At 34.2% G+C, this 21539-nt stretch overlaps 1 protein-coding gene across 3 annotated transcripts in view; it reads left to right on the plus strand.

The window, feature by feature from the left end:
* Window positions 1-21539, plus strand: part of Ih (hyperpolarization activated cyclic nucleotide gated potassium channel Ih) — a 485037-nt gene that overhangs the window by 152437 nt on the left and 311061 nt on the right. For all 3 annotated transcript variants that reach the window (XM_090406366.1, XM_090406365.1, XM_090406367.1), the window contains exon 3: window positions 19015-19178. In XM_090406366.1, the coding sequence (XP_090262492.1) occupies window positions 19015-19178 (164 nt within the window). The remainder of the gene's footprint in view (window positions 1-19014; window positions 19179-21539) is intronic.

Raw genomic sequence — 21539 nt, forward strand, 5'->3', positions numbered from 1 at the left:
AAGTTTCTTCCTTCGTATTTTTACGATTACGCGTAAACTCATACTGCACCGTGTAAACTTTCGAACCCAGGTCGAAAGAAACAGGATTCGAACCCAGGTCTTTCCAGTGAAAGCTATTCGAAACCGACTGAGCTATAGAAGTTCTATTATAAGTTGAGAAATGTTTAGAATCTCGTTTTAGGTATCTATTCAGGGATAAGCACCACTTTATATCCGGATTCGCAAATTCCTAAATGTCAAATTTCTTTTCTTGTTGCTTCGTTACCAATGCGCTCGACCTTCGCATTTGCCGGACATTAAACTATTTAAGTGGATTGCTTGCTCCAACAGATCGGCCTCTTTGTCCAAATGGGATTCTATCTTACCTGGATGCTCTTATTCAAAATCTGGATGGTTCCTTATAAATATATTTTTGGTATATCAATCACACTTCTGCTCACTATCATTCACAGAAATAGGGTCTTATTTATTAAATGCCTTATTTCAGGGGAGTTCATTATCTCTCCTCTACGACGTGCTTCATAAACATCGCTAAAATCAAAAAGTGGCTATTCTCAATGGTTCCAATCCCAAAACAACGGAGATTATGACTCATGTTTTTCTATCCTGTATTGAAATACATGACTTGCGTAATAATTCCCATCCCATACATTTAACGCATTAATTTCAAAATTCATTTCTTGTATCTTAAAGAAGTTTAATATCTCCACTACTTTCTAGCCTATTACTCCATTCCACTCTGTCTCCAAACGATAAAATTCCACCTTTACTGCTACCTGGATTGTACTCGATGACATGCAACTGCCAGTTATTCTACTTCGGACAAACAGGCCGATCTGTTTCTGTACACATGTTTGAACATCATTCCTACATAATTCAAATAAACTTAACAAATCGGGTTTAGCAGAACATGGGATTACTAATGCTATCCACAGCATCATTTGGAAAAACACCGAAATATTACACGGATGTTTTCATAAATATAAGTATCTCTTTAAAGAAAGTTCCAATGTCCTTCTGCATTCTCTAAAATCTCAACCCCAATGAGGGAATTTCCATGCCAGAAAGTTGGCAAATTATTATGAAGAACTATACGACTTAACATAAGTTTTCTTTTAAAAAAATCTTGCGCGCACGCACACACACACATACACTTAATTTGATCCTAATAGTATGATAGTATTTACTTGGCTGTCTCGCGACTGCATACAAGGAGAGATTCCATTCTCCATATAACTTCGCTCTTGTTTATTTTTGATTTCCAACTGCAATACACTGACGGTTCATGATACGTAAACTGAAATACCTGTAGTTTAATAATTTTTCAGCTGTGTACGTATAAATTTGTTTCTTATTATTTTCGATTAGAAAATCGTTTTAATAATGTGAAAATTAGTCGGAGAACACGCAGTTTACAGACATGGTAATGTCGCTTAAGTTTTGTTAAAATCTAAACGCAGCCCTTTATCATGAAACTATCATCAACGGAGACTAGTTTGAGCATGCGCGCAAGCAATGTTTCATGATCAGTGACTGCTTTGTTTCGTTTGATAAAAATAAAGGCTGACAAATTAAAGTAAATTCTGATTTGTTTAGTAGATTTCACTTTGCAGATTATATTAAATTCTCTTTTTCGTATATATTCATGAAAATACTCAATAGGAAAATAGCAAAAATATTCTTAAATAAGCGAATATTCTTAATCTCATAGGTGGTCCAAAATTGCATTTAAATAGGCACATTTGTGTAGGTAGCTATAGATGGTTACATGTCCTCAAGCTTTCTGCCACAGATAACGATTTCTGGTAGAATGACACTCGCGTAAGTCTTATTATACGCGTAGTAATTAAATTATAACAACTGGACGTTAATCACATTTTCCCAGTTTCCATATCTTCCATCGTTGCAACAATCAATTTAGAGACAGTTACCACTTTCATTGCTTGCGTAATCAATATGCTCAGACCATCCATGTTTTCCCTGCATTCCTCGTTTCACAATAAGCTGGAATCCGTTTATTACGGCGGTAGCTTAAATAGCAGTTGAATGAACATTTTATTCAGTTCTACGAATTTCTGTTAAAGTACAATGTAATTGAAAGTGCCAAACATTGAATATATGGATAACATTCACAGAATTGAAACGCAGGTTTACGAAATACATAGTTTTTGTTTTAATGAATGGAGAGAGAGAAAAAACCTCCTTACGGCATGTAGGTTTTGGTAATAAAAACTTTTAATCTTTAATAAATATAATGCACATTCGCTAGTTTTTAATAACGCTCTTAAAGTTAATTGGTAGTCACATAAAGGACTTTTCAGTTGAAGGTAGTTAGCCAGTCTCATGCGTTGGGGTGGAACCCAACTTTTTACTGGATAATCGGATTTCTTTTCTCTTTTAAAATAACCAATCCGTCAAAATTCATGCAGTTATTAAAAAGGTACGTTTTTGGTGTGGTTAGTGTGGATTGGTATAGCATGAAATCACCTCCAGCGATGAGTGCTGGAACTCCATCAGACTTCTTCTGGGTAATAAACATAATATTTTGCAAGAATTCACGAATACTGAATAGGTAAAAATCAATAAGATCACGAAAAAATTATGAAATTAATTTAAAAATATATGCAGTGTATAAAAAATCTTTAGCCCACTTACTATAACCTTATAACCTCTCCTCTGCCGGAGTCACGTAAATAAATAAAGTTTTGCAAAGTGTGTTGCTAATTCTTTTAGAGTAGTTAAGGTATTAATTATTTTAAGATAATTTTTATTCCATTTATAATCGGTGAAAGGAATATGATTATTTTTATCTTTATTATGACTACCATTAAAGACAATAAAATTCAAATCCTTCGTATTCAGTACGTCAGCAACCATATATTGCTCACATGATTCGTTCTGTGAATGGCTTCTTCGCTTTCTAAGTGATTGGCTATGGCTTCGAATCCCATTGTCGCAGAGATGATTGGGAATGTGTGTTTAGGTGATAGACAATTTTCATCGCCTCCAAGTATTATTCCACCAACCCTGATTATTGAAAGTCTGCAGTGGCTAGAAAAAAGTACCGTGTGTAGTCTTTGCAACGCAGTTCCTCGATTTTTAATCTATTTTGTTAATGTTATGTAGGATTTGAATAACGGAATGTCAAAACGAAATTTAGTGGTGCTAATTTACGATAGGCTTGTATCCTTTCTTGGTAATATAAATGATAGTGTTCATCTTTAGTCGGTCTTGTCCTTTATGACGCACTTCAGTCCTTCTGAGATGATGATGATGCTAACCTCCTCCCTCAATTACTGCTTAAATATCACTTTAGAATCCAGCTAAAATATGGACGATGAGGTATACTGTTGAATAACTACTTTAGGGTATGTAATGTTAATAGAAAACCAAAATTACATGGTTTTGTCATTTAAAGGAGTTGTTAGGGTCTTGCTGATAACTCACTAAAAGTAACAAGAATGTTTTGTTGGTAAAAGTAATATCTTTTTCCTGCTTCAAGCATAATAATAAGACAAGTTGATCTAATGAATTGGTCACATGATTTTTAATATTAAGTGTGGTTTTGTTTTATTGCCGTTTATTGCATTATTCGAATTTCATGGATAGATTCTAAGTCAAAAGCGATAGAATTATTTCTGAATAAAAGGCAAAGCGGATACATTAAAATGTTTATGACAGCATGCACATATTGAAATCAGAGAGATAAAGCTCTAAAGCTGTTCGTCGAATTACAAAAGAATTTGGACTTGACTGGAAGGTGATGCCACTGAGAGGTTTCTTGCTTATCAGTTCCAATTTAAGGAACCACTGATTAGCGGAAGGGGCATAAAACGAAGTTCAGTTCATTGAGTGGCATGTTTGTTTTCTCTACACAGTTGAAATACTATTTTATTTTTTTTATTCCCATGACGTTTTGTAAACGCATTGTAAAAGCTTGTTTAATTTGAGTCAATTTTTCTAGTTTTATTCCGAGTTGCAGTTTTTTCTTGGAACGTTTGTCATTAATAAAGGAAAATATGATGTAACAATGTTAAGTTTCGGTTCGGTTTCATGAGCCATAAATGTCTTTTATTTTCCTATTTATTTTTTCTTTTGTTATATTCTGTATATAACATAATAAAATAATATATTTTTTAGTTTATCACATAAAAGTCGGTGTCAAACTGACAAAGTATTTGAATGAATACCCCCCCCCCTTCTGTGCGACCCATGGGACATAAGAATAGAATAGGTGTCGACACACACACACACACACACCTCGGTTTGATTTAGCGTGAATCGCATTGTTTTGTTCTTTTTGAAGCTGAACTTCCTTTTTCCCATAAACATCACTTTATGCTGTTCGAATTCGTATGGAGGTACAACGTTTTCCTGTCCGAAAACAAAAAAATATACATGCAATCAACAGACATACTATAGTTGCCCCGTAGTATTAGCTGCTTTGATTGTGATTCCAAGCAATGGAGGGATTTCAAGGAACATTGACTGACAGTCAGTGAAGCCCGGATATGAATGACCTTGTAATACAATCCTACAAGAGTGAGTGTGTTATTATCTGCTATAGTGCTTCAACTATACTTGATGTAATCAAAGCTCACTTTATTGAACTTGACAACAAAAGATCCTCAACTAGATCGTTGAGGTGCTCCGCTAATAGGTATTGACAATGGAAGCTGCTCAACATCTATCAAAGAGATTCTATTGGGTTAATTAAATTAAACCATATTTAATTAGGAACATGAAACGTTTCTCCTGCTTGCCTAACACTTGATAGGTAATAGTTTCAGTAAGATGCTACCACTGGCCACATGCTTTTCAAGAGTGATCCTTGGGTATTAGAGAAATTGCATTATCTCACAGCGGATTTTTGCTTCTCTCTCTCTAGATTTTACCTTATCAGATTACTTGTGGAATATACAGAAAGAAAATTCTCTTAGACATAAAAGCGTACTGCCTAAAAAGAACGTCAAATTTAAAACATCTAAAAACTGGTTTCACTCTGCTCTCAAAACGAAGGACCAAGTATTGAGCTGTAAGAAATAGTATCCCCCTCTTCGAGCTGTCCTACATTCAATCTTTCAACCTGTCTTTAAAGAAATTCAGAAAAAAAACACGCTAGGCCTAAGAAGAAAGTTTTGTCAAATGAAGGCATTCCAATTCTGAAAAACGTCTTAGATTGAATCACATGATACACAAAGAAAGTAAAATAGGAAAAAGAGTTCCAAAACCCTGCCATTTCTTCTTTATTTTCTTTTTCTCAGTACTTTATAGATGAAACTAGGTAATCGTGATCCACATAGGTGAAATGCTCCATTTCGTTTCTAGCTCTCTTAAACATATTTAGAGAGATACGAGTAGACATGTGTCCTTCGGGACCAAATACGCTGTATTTGGTATAGATGATAAATTATAAAAATGAATTTTGCTATTTATTTCAGTTTCTTTAATGAAACAGAAAAAAAAACTGAATTTCCTGAGTTTTCCAAAAATGCATAGAATAGCGGTCATCACAAGTTTATCCCTACCCAGCATTCTATTCTTCTCTTTATTCTTTCTAGATTAATGTAATTTCTTACCAAACTTAATGGAAAGGCAGACCCAAACTCATAAAATTTCATTTTTAACATTAGAGAACATGTTGCGATTTATGACTATCTGTATAATATTTACATTTCATTTAGAATGTTAAATAACATCCGTATATTTCCGTGAAATTATTTATTATAATTAGGCGCCTGAAATTTTATTTAGGTGAACAGTAATAACAGCATGGTGTTGTAATATAAGTGACTGCCTATTTCACTCTCAGTATACGAACCAGTGCGTCACTGGTTTTAACATGGGTGCATGTGCTTGGACTACCCTGGTATCCGGGTGGTGTTACCAGAGCTAGAGTACCTCAGTTATATCCATCAAGTGGAGAATGAGATCCGAAAATACGCTCGTTCCATGTAAATAGAGCCACACTAGTCCTGTGTAAGAAAAATCTATTCGACTTTCGTTACTTTATCTAAAGAATTTTTTCTGTCACAGAATGAATGACAGGACATTTTCTTTCATAAATTAAAATGAACGCATTTTTCCATCTTTTCTTTAAAGAACAGTGCTAAAAAACGTATTTTTTTTGTAACGAAATTATTAACTTGCCTTCAATTGAACTATCTTTAATTATTTTGTTCCGTAGCACATTATTATGTTACACAGCGTTTCTGACTTCTCTTTCTTTCCGCCTCTCCTTCAGATTACCTAAGCAACTCTAATTAAATTTGCATTAGTTTGGTCGTGTTCAAAGCATCAAAGTGTAATTACTTGTCAGCTTCAGAAGACTGACTAGAAACGACGAAAACAATACATACGCTAAAATAAAAAAGAAAAGCGACAGAGAGAGAGAGAAAAGTTTTTGACATGCCTTCTTCACGTTCTCCGTGTGCTATCGTTTGCTTTCCGTATTGGCAACGACGGATTAACGCAACATTTGCCGTCGCATGGCCGTCAGTCGGGGTGATTTTTAATAATGGCAACCTCTCTCGTGCGGACTCTGGTTTGATGCATTCGTTCGTTCCTGCTGAGACGGAGTAGCGACGGATGCTGTGCGGAGCGAAGTTTTTGTGAAAATAAATAACGTAAGGTGTGTGTGTGTGTGTGTGTGTGTGTGTGTGTGTGTGTGGATGGAGTCACTTGATCGCTTCTCGTGGCCGCCAAGAGGAGCCATCTGAATAAGGGTTCATTTTCTGCACCAGTGAATGCGTGAGAGCAAGGTAGATATTTAGGTGAAACTTCAGAAGGCACGCAATTTATCAGCAGACGCTTCTTGCGGTGCAATACTCGAATTCTTTCAACTGCAGCGCCATCTGAGAAATGGAGATGGTACCATGTTCATATTTAAACAATCAGTTGAAATTACCATGAGAAGCACTGATGATCATCTCTCTCTCTCTGTGTGTGTGTGTGTGTGTACACGCGCGCGCGTGACTAGTTCTACTAAGACATCGAAAATTTATGTATAAGCGTATAATCATCATGAAGTTAGCAGGAATGCATGATGGAAAATACTGGAAATTAAACAACATAACAAAAACTATAAATAGGAGTTGAATTTTTTGAATAACAGCAGAGCTAATGCGCTTTCCTAATGATGTGGAATATACATCATTCCATGTTCTTTCAAAAGAATTCCACTAGCGTACAATATGTCATTGTTTTCTATTCAGAATGAAAAATAGCCTTCTACACGCTGTAGCCTGATGTTTTTAATATTCGAATCTGAGAAAGCGGAATTTATTCTGTCTTGTATTAAATGATATCACATTTGCTTCTAAGTATTTTTCTTTAAATAACAGTTACAGTAAAACTTTCGGCTATACTTGAAATGTTTGTACAACGATGTGGATAATCATTTCTGTAGTTATTTTATAAATGCTTGCCAAAGCTTTAATACATAATCAGTATATCAGAATGAAAAGATAGAAGTAATTATCTTAAATGAAATTATAAACTAAATTTAATTCCTAAGTATTTAATCTATTTGTATTGTAATACATTCGTCTTCAGCAGATATAAATCATGTTTTTGCCATTATATATTAGATGTTATGATCTTGAACTTAATTTACAACGTATGTATCTAATTATTTAGAAATTCAGACATTTTAACAAAACAAATTCGCAGAAGAAAAACCCTCTCAAATAACTAATTGTTGTCGTCTGTTTGTGATTAATGGTGGCGCCCTCTCCAAATATCCAGGAGTTACAAAATAGTTTCTTACTGAAAGGGTATAATATTACTGTAAACAAATAAATCATTAGAATAGATATAAAAGCTAAATTCAATTGCAAATTCCTATTGTGAAATAAAAAAGAACATCTCATGAAGATGTTTAGTAGGAACATAATATATAAAATCATTGTCGACGTCTTTCAAATTTAAAAGATGACGCCATTCTCCCAATGACGCCACAATTAATATGGGAATTAATTTTGCTTATTTTACATCCATTTCTTGATAAAAGTTACTTCATTAACACAAACCAGACTGTGAAAGCATTGAAGCATTCACGCCCCCCCCTCTATATCTTTTTTATTTCCTTTTTTTTTCTTGCTTTTCATTAAGTTCACAAAATATCCTTGGACCTTTGTTTGTGCTAATTACATACCTAAAGGGTTATCTAATTCGCATTATTCTGCTGTCGTGTGTGGAATGAAAACGGTATTTGTTAGAATGAATTGGAATTTCTTTTTGGTTCTTTGTTTTCTTTGAAATATCTGTGAAGTAATGTACCGCAAAAAAGTCTGCATGAAGAGAAAATAAATATTACTTGTTTAACAGTTCTAATTGGCTCATAAAAACGTGAAAAAAAAATAGCACGTACTTCTCAATTTGTTTTTTTCTGCTTAGATTCCTCAAGTTTGTTCCGATTTTACATCTTCTATTCATCCATCCCAATATAATAGAAAAAAAAGCGCGGTAAAAAGGGTTTTCCAGAAGATGTTTTAGAGGTTGCTTTCTCTCTACATATCACAAAAACTACCTAAGAGATATTTGGGTATTTTTGATTGTTATTAAAAATATAGAAAAAAAGAAAGAAAAATGAAAGAATATATATATAGATAGATATATTTATGACAGTAACGATTTGAGTCCGAAGTTATTCCAGGTAGAAAGATATTATCATTCAGTTTCGTTGGCTTATTGAAATTTAGGTCGTTTCTAGTGATGGATGGGTTTGTTGCTCGCTAAAAGACCACAGCGTAGGAGTTGTTAAAGCGGATAAATTAGAAATTACATTAGATTGATGACAATGACCATGCGACTGAATCTATCATGCTATTTCCTGCCTCCAATAATGAAAGAAACAAAAAGTTAAAATTCCTATACTTTCTGGATATGACATAGATTAATTGATGCCTCAGAAAAACCCACAGACCAGAAGATACGAAAAATCCTTAGCTGTGGAGGAGTATATCATAAAATATCCATAACATATTCGTCCTTTCTGGGAAACTTAATTTGATTCAGCACACAATGGGAATAGTGAAGCAAATATTGATGGTAGTTTCACTCTTTTCTGACTTACACTGGTTTCCATAAATTTAAGGAACAAAGAAAAATCGCTGTAACTCGTGGGGGAAGTAAAACAAAAGTGACGCGGGGTCTGTTATACATAAATGAGTGGTGCTCTCAACTGTATATGCAAATGAGCTCGGCATAAAAGTGGGCGTTTTTGAATAGTTTTCTGTTTCGCATCTGAAGCGAGAATAAGACATTTAGTGAAAGCAAAATTCTTGGATATCGCTACAAGACATGAACCGAGGAATTCAAATGGCAAGCCGACGTATGGCCGGTCTCTAATCTTACGTCGGCTTGCCATCTGAATTCCTCGGTTCATGTCTTGTAGCGAAATCCAAGAATTTTGCTATCACGAACTGTCTTATTCTCGCTTCAGATGCGAAATTCAAAAACGCCCACTTTTATGCCGAGCTTATTTGCGTATACAGTTGAGAGCACCATTCATTGGTCAAGCGGTAACCAGACGGTGGCATGAGAGTCGTTCTGTGACTCACAGACTGTGGGGCCAATTCCAGCGGTCACAAACGGCATTCCACAGATACTGTGTAGAAAGACCACAGGCTACAGACGCAGTGGATGACCAGTATCTCCGATTATATGCCCCGAAACCCTGTATCGACTTGATCTGTTTCGTGTCAGCTACAGGAACATTGGTATCTGCTTCCACTGTGCACAGTAGTGCTTCACGAAGGTGGTCTGTATGCTAGGCGATCGGTAGTCTGCGTGCGCCTACCCCCCCCCCACCCCGCAGCACAGGAGAGAAGGTTTGAATTGAGCCAGACTCCACGTCAACTGGACCCAACACCAATGGGGTCGATATTGTTTGCAGATGAGTATCGATTTGTTCTACAAAGCGGTACGAGGCTTTCTCTGATCTGGAGAGAACCAGATCAGGAAACGTTATCATCCCTCTACTATCCGTTAAAGGGATACGTGGTGGAGGTAGTGTGATGGTTTGGGGAAGCATCCCGTTGGGTTGATGCCCTGTATGTATTTTCTAGCGGAATCATGTATGGTAAAACATAGAGACGAGGTCCTAAACCCTTATGTCCGTACGTGTGTGGGAGCAATAGAGGAGATCTTTATCCCACTAGACGATAATACTCACCCTTATCGAGCGAAGCTCTTGGACCAGTATCTTCAAGTCAGCTAAGTCTCTTGACCTTAATCCAATTCTGACCTGTTGGTTTTTACTATTGTCTTCATGTATACATTTGTTACTGGATGAAACTATTCATTCACATTTTTATGGGTACTTATTTCACATTTCACCGACTTGCATAAAACTTCATCACACAGTGTGTGGAATTTTTTCTTGACTATTATTTATAAGACTATTACACTTTTTTTATATAATGTTCGTCAAGTAGCTTTGTTTTATCGTCCTACATGTTTCGTCAATTTTTTTCTATCGGCATCTTCAGGGAATATAAACTAATAAGCTATATGAAGGTAACAGACTAGGTTATAACTGATGGTTCTAATTCATACAAAAAATTAGTATTGAACGAGGCAATGCGTGTCTCGGGAACGTGATTTATTCATTATGGCTCATGATGCAATTGTCATGAAAACTGAAGTAGGATAAGCGCCTTATGCCCTATATAGAAGATAACTACCATTCAAGAACCTTCAAGGAAGCAGCTACAGTCGCCCGTAAAACTGAAAACCTAAACAAGAATCAAGGTCTAACCTTACCAGAAATTTGGAAAGCTTTAATCAGATCATTAAATTATTTTAGTTGTTTCACAGTCTTAATATTTAAAAGTAAATTGGACTCAATTTTTATAATAGCAAAGACGCCGAAGGCAGTTTAAATTGCCTTCGGCGTCTTTTTATTCTTACTTTTAAGCCACATTTGCATAATCAGTGATATAAAGATCGTTTATAGAGTCTGGATTGTATCTTTTCTTTTTTTCAAAAGACAGTTAACATGTGATGACTTTAAGTGCCATCTAGAAAACGTCTCCGAGTTTTATTCCTTAATATCCTCTTTTTGAAAATATAAGACGAAATTCTAGTAATATTGCTAATCGTTTGCATTCCGCGATTTTGTGAGCCTTAAATTAGCGGAAGTATTAAGATTAGTCAACGCCACGTTATAAGTGGCAAGCTGTTTTTAACACTTAAACTGTGAATCGAACCTGAATGCTATCGTGATAGCCTATAGCTAAATAAATGACTTAATGCCTGTTATTTTCATTAAAAGATATATGTACAGTTAATATTTACTGATTATTCTGATTAAAGAACCTAGCTCTGACGTAGAAAACGACTCCACTAATTATAGTTCTGTTGCAAATTACAATGTCAATTTTCATTTAAAAATTTCAACCAAAGAAAATGCTTTGATAACAACAGAATGAGAATTCAGAATAAACAATCGATAACTAATAAATTGCATTTTAATCATTAAAGTATATTTATGAGAGTCATCGCTTTGAGTGAATACACCGATGCTGACTTCTTAGCAGAAAGGAAGTCTTTAATTAAACTCTTCTCATTTTTAGACTGAAAACTGTAAGCATTTAATTTGTTTTGTTCGTTATTTACTTGAAACACAAGTTTATTAATGATTTATTACTTGAAAGTAATTTGAAATATTAGTATTGCGAAAAATACAAATCCTCTAACCGCTCGCGTTTCATTCTCCCGAAGGAGTAGAAAGAATCTCATCTACTGTTACAGCCAATAAAATACCTTGCATGCGATTAATAATGCCAACGGACCCATCATCCATTTATTGCAACCTTCACACAGGTAAAAAAAAAGGAGTTAAACATTTAATCAATTTAAATTTCGAATGCACACTCAATATCACACTGTTTTAAATTATTGTTTGCCATTTTTTTTTTACATTAACGAGATTTTAAATCACATATTAATGCTTATTGTAACATGTTATTTAATTGAACAATTGTTTTGGTTTTAATGTTCATTCTGAATACTCCAAAATACCATAGTATTCCTGTAGATGAAATGTGCTGTGCATACAGGGAGAGATCCCCATATAGCTACTTGCAAAAAGCAATTTTCTTACAACCAGCCTATTTGTCTATCTTCCCTTACAGTAACCTGTGCATAAATTGTCTCTACTTGCATTTGATTCTCCTGTGTTCTTTCCTAGTAAGCCCAGCAGCAACAAACATCATTCTCTCTCTCTCTCTATTTTACTTCGCAGACGAATATTGACATTAAATTGGTTCTCTGAGAACTGTCTCTTATTTTAAGTTTCAGTCGAGAAAACTGTCTTGATAAATGTCTGCCCTACATATTCAAATGATGATGTCAAAGGTGGTGTGCTCAGCTTTTTTCTTTTCAAAATGAGTTTTTTGTTTCCATCGTTCTTCCGTTCTTTGGCTGATCGAAATATTTCATTTATATACAGGGTTTCTAATATAGTCATAGCACATTGATGAGTAGTACTTCTAACCAGTACGCAGACACGCCGACATATCCCCAATGAGATATTCTTACAGTAGCCTTGTAGTTGTAATTCCATCGATTACGTTCTTTGTTTTATATGTAAAAAGAACTTTTTTTTTACTAAAAGTGTCTTCTTTCTTCGCATCTTTCTGTTCTATCAGAATGTTTATTTGTTATCCGTGGTTTTCTATTCTAATATTACCCATCTGCGTGGAAAGGTATTGGACAATAATGAATATTAAATAGAGTTCTCCAAAATAATGAACACAATTATTGAAACTTAAAGTTGAAATACGTGAATAATAATGTATACATGTTTATATTGAAAACATTTTTGGTTATAAAAGGAAGGATTCAAAACCCCGAATCTGTGATTAGAGCAATCATTATTATAGTCCGTGGTACTTTAGGGCCGCGAGCTGCGATAATCGGCTTTCGTGACCATAATATATATATTTTTTAAATGAATAAATAACGCTAAAAATATATTTGTGTGTAAATTGTACGTCCTCCTAGCCGCGTTGTGAGGGATAGAAATACAAAAAATACAAAATACAAAAAACGCAAAAATAGTTTCAGCTAGTTTTTTCATTTAGAAACTCTGTAAGATTATCGGTTACATATATTTCTTGAATGGTAATTAATTAGTTCGTAGCAAACTACGAAATCTGTGTAATTCCTGTTTACAAAATTATAAGACACAATGAAAAATTGTGGAATTCTTCATCTTATTGTGTTTATCTTTATGGTGCACATTCTCTTTTGTTTATAAAAGAGAAAGAAATCTAAATTAAGAAGCTTATAGGTCTGTACATATGTAGGCATGCTTCATAAAAAGATTTCATAGCCATAAATGAGATTATTCTTGGAATGCTTTGAGATTTAAATATTTATTTTCGAAAGATCTCCTTCGACGCCTGAAACGTAATCCTAACATAGATGTAAGAGTGCTGTTCTGCAGATAATTCCAAAACAGACTTATGCGGATGTCTGCATGCACTTCGAGCTCCATTCTGAGAATAAAGTAACAACAACATGACTTAGCGCACAAACGTTCGTCAACTCTTTCGAGCCCTTAATCAAAATCTCATAGAAACAACAGTAACTCAGAACTATATCTACAACCATAGAAAAAGCAGGCAAAATCAAATTGTATTAAGGATTTCCGTTAGACATTGTGAGTAGATAGGAAACTGCTGCTACAACTTCTTGAGACGGAACAATAAATGCATTTCTTGGCAGTCCGCGGTAGAGAAATTTAATTAAGTAGCAATTGGGCCACTTTCTTGGGAAATGTGGGAGTTATTTTGAAGAGAAAGCGTCCTGTTTTCAATACATATTCAAGTGCAGTGAAGACGTGCTAACGGCTGTAGCCCCCATCTAAATCCTTTTTTACTTTGTTAAGTGAGCTTAGGTTGAAATTCATTCTATAAGAGTGGAAGACATTTTGGAAGTAGCTTAATGATGAATCAATTAGGGATGAGATCTGCTCAATTTTAAATAACCAACATAAAAGGAATAGATTTAAAAATACTAGATAGCATATGGTTACAAACATACTGTTACAAAACATCATGCAACTAATATTAAAAATATTTCAAAAATTAAGTGCTTTAAAACATAAGCATAAAAAATGCAAAACAACAAAATGACTTTAACTATACTTGGATGAATTGAATCAATTCAATTTCTGCAACAATTAAGATAGTTTTCTACAATCTTCAGTTGTATGAAGTTCAAAACGTTGTGACCACATTGTTCAATCCAAAGAATTTAAATCCAAATCTGTTTTCTTCATTGTTGTAGTTCGATAAAATCAATTAGGGATTAATAAATCTCAAACCGAATCTCATGAAAAAAAGTGCCAACATTTGAAGGAAAACGCAAGTGCTAAATAATTGGATTATGTTCAGTCGATCTGCCTAATTGATGAAAGCTGAAGAATGTTGAAGTTAAACAGTATTACTCGATTGTAATCACGCAATTAGAACCCATTTTAAACCTCGTGCGAGTACTGCGTTCACTCAGGAAGCACATCAAGATAAAGGTATTATTTGAGATGCGATGTTATGCACTAGAGGCGTCTGTACATTCACCAATGCCAGAAGTGTCGGAATCCATCTACGAGATCATTAGTTCACTCACAGTGTGCTTGCGAGTTTCACCTTTTTTCCCCTTCAAACAGTTCGTGGAGTTAGTCAATAACCGTTGTCGAATAGAACAAAGTTTGTATCGCCTTGCTTACACAACGAAACTGTATTGTAGCTATTTATAGCTTTCTCGCTCTCTCTAACAGTAGCACAGGTGAACATCGGGGAAATCTGGCTGACCTGCGTTTACCGTGCGCAGTTTATCTGAAATCGGAGTACGGTGCCAACAAACGGGGGCGCGCCTTTGATGAAAATTCCGAGCGATTCAATTGAAGCTCTCTTTGAATCTTATACGTTGCGAATCTGCAATTCTAACATGTCAGCGCTCCCATGCGCGTACATACACAGTTCATTTGATCGAAATCACCCAGTTAAATAACGCGTGTAAGTGTTATGAAGAGAACTGAGATTCATTTGGTTTACAAACAAGAAAAATATTTTGAGAAATGCGACTGATTGCTATCAACTGGATGCCTTTAACCCAACAGCATCCTCCTCTTGTTTTTCAAAGGCAGCATTCAGACTTCGATTCTACTTTTAATACCTTTTCAGTGAATTTCTTAAGCATTCCCCTTTTTTTTTCAAAGAGATTTCTTCTTTAACGACATAGCATATGATGCAACGTGTACTGTGTCATTATTAAACACAGTTCCAGTATTCTGTGACACCTCTCCGTTCGCTTTTTATATCGTAAGTTACTACAAAGAGCTTATATAAGTTTCTCTTATGACCAACTGTGTAAAAACACGATAATCCGAATTTTTAAATAATTATTATCTATTTGTCGTGGGTGTTTAACTCATAGCACTTGAGAAGTGATATGTGTTTTCATTATTAGTGGAATATCAGACTTTAGACAGTTGGTGCCATTTTCTTTTTTCAGCAACCGATATAACATTTTCAGTGATTAACTTGTGATGCCTCACTGAAACTGCAATTTGGCAGTCATAATTACTTGCAGTGTGGCATCTAGCACAACACTTTTTATGTGTCTGAGCAACTTACTTTGAATTGGACAAACCCGTGGAAATTTAAAATTTATTTTTGAAAATAAACTAGTTTAAGCACTTTGTGCCTAATATGCGATTAATTACTATGAATTCTAATCATGAACATCAGCTGAAAAAAGAAAAGAAATTTATTTGTAAATAAAAATAAAAATAATAATAATAAAAGCAGTGCATGCCTAATATCCGTGAGGAATTACTCCATATTATATGATGGAATAATTTGTTCTAGTTTTCTTAGATGTATGAAGATGTATTGTTCACATTGTTATCAGGAAAGACCCAAGCTGATCGATAAGGATAAAATAGGCTGGAAAGATCGCGATATTGAGCAGTGTGCATGAATAGTTTGTCTATATCTTTCTGGTGTTCTTTTCCATCACATTGAATTTGGAGCTGCTCGCGTTTCTTTCATTGTATATGAAACAAACCACACTTGTGAGATGTTTCTATATTTAGAAAACTAAAAAATCGTTAACTTTTCGGACACATCTGATCGCGTAAAATACAAGAAGGATTTTAAAAAAGGTTGCAGTAGAAATGTGTTTGGAATATTTTACTTATTCTGGAGAGAAAGATATTCCAAACTTAAAAATGGATACTTTAAGAATCAGTTTCATCTTAATGCTACTATTTGTATGACATTTAGATTTCACATGCGTATGCCTTTAAGGTGAATTTCAGCTTCCAATAATTATGTTTGAGATGAACTCTGATTTATTACGAATTTAACTGTATTCTGTATTAGTCCCTTGAAGCATTTAAATTCTACTGCGATCTTTGTGCAAAAGAAAGTTTGAACTTAACACTTGTTAAAGAATTCAGAATCATTCATTCTTTATCACTAACTGTTCCAAGGGAAACTGTCAGTTTAGGCAGATCAAAGTTCGCCATTTCTTTCAGGGCTCCCAAATTCTTTCTTCATTAAGACCTTTTCATATCACATTTATCTCAAAATCTTCGCTTATCTAGTCTCTTCACTTTATTCATATGAAATTCATTCTCATATGTCCAAACTATTTCAAGCTCACAAGCATTTCTTCAACAATTTCTAGTCCCAAAACATTAATGCTCATATTTTCTTATTCTTTCCATTTTTGTCAGCACTGTTCTCAAAACATTCATTTCCATTTCTTGCATTCTGCTTAGATCTATTTTTGTTAGTCTTCATCTCTGCTGCATAAAACAAAATAGGGAAAAAGTAACGTCTGTTAATCCAGTGCTTACTCTTCAGTGGAACCTCAGTTTTTTTTTTTTAAATCTTTGCCTTCTGAAATCTTTTGCAATATCTTCTGATCTAAGTTTCCATCACTAGAAAGCAAACGATCGATACTTCCTGCACTAGAAATCAGTGCCATTCGATTTCCGGAGTGTTTGAAGAAAATCATTTTTCACATTTTGAAAAATTATATAATTTTTGAAAATGTGTTATGTTTAAAGCATTATGGCCTAATTGGCTGAGTAATTAGTGAATCCATTCAATGCACTCTCACTTTTATTCCCACCTATTGATGGTTGTGAATGTTTTAACGTGGTAGATGATTTTCATCATCTCCTATGATTGAACTACTCCGTCTATTGTTGATCTAAACTGGCTCGAAAAAATAGTTACTGATCATTAGAAAAATCCAAACTCTTGAATTATTCCATTAGCGCCAGAATTTAAACTGGGTTTGCAACTTTTCGTAGATTATTATCATAAAAAATCCAATGTTTTCACAGTGAAAACTGATTTTTGTTTTATTATCATATCATAAAAAAGTAAACTTTTATGAAAACTTGAGCAGGTTTCTAAACGTATTCAGTTATTTTATCTTCAGATGTTATCTGCTGATAAAAAATTTTATCAGCAGATAACATCTTTTTATCTATAAAAAGTTTTATAGATCCGTTTTAAAATATTTAAAACGGAAAAATTTGGATTCGTCTCAGTTTATACTCTAATGTTCTCAGAACACAGACCAACAAGATAAAAAAAATGGGCTTTCTAGTAAAGTTTGACTCTTCACTGGCAAGCACGTTTATTAAGCGATTAAGGTAGGGATCATGACTTAAAAAAGGTTAAGGCTACAATACTAATTATCTTCATGTAAAGTCACCTCATGGTGTATGTAGCTTTTTACCATAACATTAAATGAATAAATCTAATAAAGTAAAGGTAATATGTGGATTTATACTACCGGCAATTCTTACCATCTCACAAATGTCACTTTGTAAGTGTTGTGTTGAATATACGTATTAGCTTATAAATGATATTAAAACTCAGAATTCTTTGCAATGTGAATTTATTGATATTCAAATATCGTTAATGTAGCGAATGTGAGCTCAGTATTTCATTATTTCTATAACGACTTCATGTATTTGAACTTTACAATGCACTTAGTCAAAGTTTTTTTTTTACCATTGTTCTCCAAAACTTACATTTCTTTAGGCATAAAGCATGAAATTTAAAAAATTATAAAATTTTAATATTATATAATCTTTGATATTTTTTATATTGTTGATATTTTCTATTTGAAAACCTTATGTCAAAAACTAATAAGATTTAATGCAGATGACGGAGAGGGGTCTTCCGATTTAAGCAACGGAGATCATACAATTTCTTTTTTAAGGATGAGATTCAGTTACTTGGTTTTAGAAACGAGTTTTTTTTTTATAGTTAATAATACTTCCAAACTTTTACACGTTTATCATAATATGAATTCCTTCTTTTTACGGTAATACTGTTGGGCGTGCTATGGTTTGCAGGATATCATGAAATACTGTCAGTATGTAAAGTCATTGCAGTGCTCAAAAAATATCTAAATGGTTGTTGTTTTTGAATTAAGGTTAACGGAACTGTCGCTGTGATGCTAGTGTATTATCTCTGTAAATTGGATGCATTCTTCTGGCCGGTTTGACTATTTCGCATTTCAGATGGAAAGTCCTATAAAGGTCTTTGCATCTAAAGATGAGTTTCCATCTTTCCGACTTTTATATCGAGGTCTTTCAACCAAAGGGCTTCATCAGTGCCGACTCAGCTACGGAGGCTCATCCAAAATGTCACGTGTTGTGCCTTGATTTTAATGAAATGAACGCAGAATATACAATATAATATTGAAAAATAGTTATTGGGTGCGTTATCAAATGTCTTTCTTTCTGTTGAACTAAGGGTGATTTATATATTTTGAATTTGGAACTGTCGGTCTCAAGTATTAGAATTAAAATGACTTGCTATAATTTATTTTACGCATAGAACGTTTTAAATGCTTGTAAATATTTGACTAAATAAGAATATCCCTTACGTATTTCACTTCCAGGTGTAGCTGAATACCATTCTGTGTGTTTGTGTCTTTCTGAATTATTTTCCCTTTCTCTTTCAGGTTTTACTGGGACCTTTGTATGCTTCTCCTTCTGGTGGCCAATTTGATAGTTCTGCCTGTAGCCATCTCTTTCTTCAACGACGACTTGTCAACTCGGTGGATTGCCTTCAACTGCCTCTCCGACACTATCTTCCTCCTAGACATCGTCGTCAACTTCAGAACGGGTATGGTCGTTTCTATAGTAACAAACTCGTTAACTGTTAAGCGCGTTCAGAAACAAATAAATTACTGCGCTGTTGGGGGAGAAAGCCTGCAGACAGGGCTCCGGCTAGAACACACTAAATGGCAATTAGGATCATTTAGGAACTGTTTTCGAGAGTACCTGTAGTCGTATACAATACGTATCGTCTTAGAACTGCTGTCTCTTTCTCTCTCCTCCCCTTCAAAGTTGTCTACATAATTTCCACTTGTCTCTAGGATTTGTTCTTTACGTAACATCATTCAGAACCCATGTAGCTTATCACATATATGCTACATGTAGGCTTTGAATATATTTAGAAGGAACCCAAGATGATTATACAATTATTATAATTAAAAAACTCATTTAATTCGTTAAACTCAAAAGAAACATTTGTTGTTTGTATATTTTATAATATGGTCGACTCCATGAGCGCGGCTTACCAGTCTGTCACAATAATTGTTGACTCCAAAAAGATACTAGTAGTTTTCCTCGCCTATCCAACAATATCATTTACATACTTGCATAAAAACCCAATATATATTTAAATAAGATAACTGAAATTGGGTTTTTATTGATCGGAATTTGATACAACTAGAAACTGACTAGTTTCGCCAAGTTAACTGGTGACTTCTTCTGGGTTAGATGAATGTACATATATCAGCTTACTGTATATCACTTTTCTTGAATTAAGAGATGCGAAGATGTTTCAGATATGCAATCTGAATTCAGGTTATTCTGCAAGATAGTCGCACAGCGAAAATTTATATTAACAATTTAAGTACTATATTGATAAAAGATTCCACTCTGAATCTAAATTGCTGTTTTAATCTTATTTCTTTCTAACATAACAGATGTCCATGCTTTACAATGAATTAAATTTTAACTGTTTTTTTGTTTTCTCTTTCTTAATGTCCCTATTGGAGAGGATTTAATTATGAAGGGAAGGAGGGGTTCTTGTTGGCATTCAGTAGGTCAGATATGATAAATTAAAACCAGCCCTCTGGACTGCACTTCAGGTCTTTCTCCTTTGATATATTAAAATAGGCTTAACTTTCCCATCAGTTCAATTTGCTACCTGGTACTAAATTGCAAACATAAAATATTCAACCCATAAAACGTTGCATTCAATTCTGTGAGCATCTGAAGTCTTCACAAAGCATTCAGTTGTATCAGCGTCCTGTGTTTGTAAAGAAACGAATTCAAGTCCCTTTGCTCTACAAGAGAAATATAAGTATTTTTTCAATCGATGTCACTTTATTGCTAAATAAGAGATACGTCAGCCAGTCTCATAGAAAGTAGTACGAATTTCCTCCCAGATATTCGAAGTCAGTGTATCAGTAAGACACAGACGTCGTACTTTCGCCACAAAGTGTTGAACCTTCGAGGCCAACTTATACCAGAAATGAGATAGGATTTTTGAGAATGGCAAAAACTATATTTTAGGGTACTACTCGCCGAAGTTTCCTTTACTTTATTAACAGTTCTTATAATGCATCATCCTGTACGTTATGTAATTTACTAACAATCATCTAAAGAACATACTACCTCGTTAGAGGCATTACTCTCTTTTTTCACTACATTTCCAGAACGAACTTAAGCTTACTGCATCTCACAACTCAAAAGTGTAATTATAATGTATTGAACGAGTGATAGTTTGAAATTAAACTGTGGCCGAAATAACTAAAATTATTAAGTAGGGGAAATGGTGAGTTGTGTACAGCATCCTCTCGCGATGAGCCTTGGAGGTATCATGTAATAATAATAATTTACCCCAAACAGTAACTTGATTATGATTATTAGACAAAAAAAGAGTCATTGAGCACCCTACATTTTTGTATTAGGCAACTAATAATTGAAAAGCCTTGTTTTAAATTCAGTAGGATGTAATTCTTCATTTTTCTGCCAGATGTCAGTCGCAGATTTCCTAGCTTCAACATCTTCAATGTCGCTAAGGGATAGGCCCATTACTTGTGCATTTACATCTACTTCATTTACACGCTTAGAAATATTTTATCGGACACTCTTTCCGCATTTAATATTTTTAAAGGAGGAGGAGATGAAAACAATGAGGATTACAATATGTTACTTTCAGTTTCAGTAAAACTTGAATCATATTATTACACTTCAAACGTGAAATTATCCTTAGGTAGAATCTTTAGAGCATGCGCATCTCTAAGGATATATTGCTAAAGATCCATCTCTACCATTTAAGAGTCATTGTTAATTTTACCCCTAGAGATTCCAGCAGTGAGGACGTTTCATCTCAATTACCTTTTCACGAGACACCATTTACTGTTTTAAATTTAAATTGAATTCTATTTTTCCCATATTTTATCTAACGGAA

The sequence above is a fragment of the Typopeltis vanoorti genome, chromosome 16 (genome assembly GCF_054136105.1).
Source record: "Typopeltis vanoorti isolate ZY-2024b chromosome 16, IOZ_Tvanoo_1.0, whole genome shotgun sequence".
Taxonomy (NCBI): domain Eukaryota; kingdom Metazoa; phylum Arthropoda; class Arachnida; order Uropygi; family Thelyphonidae; genus Typopeltis; species Typopeltis vanoorti.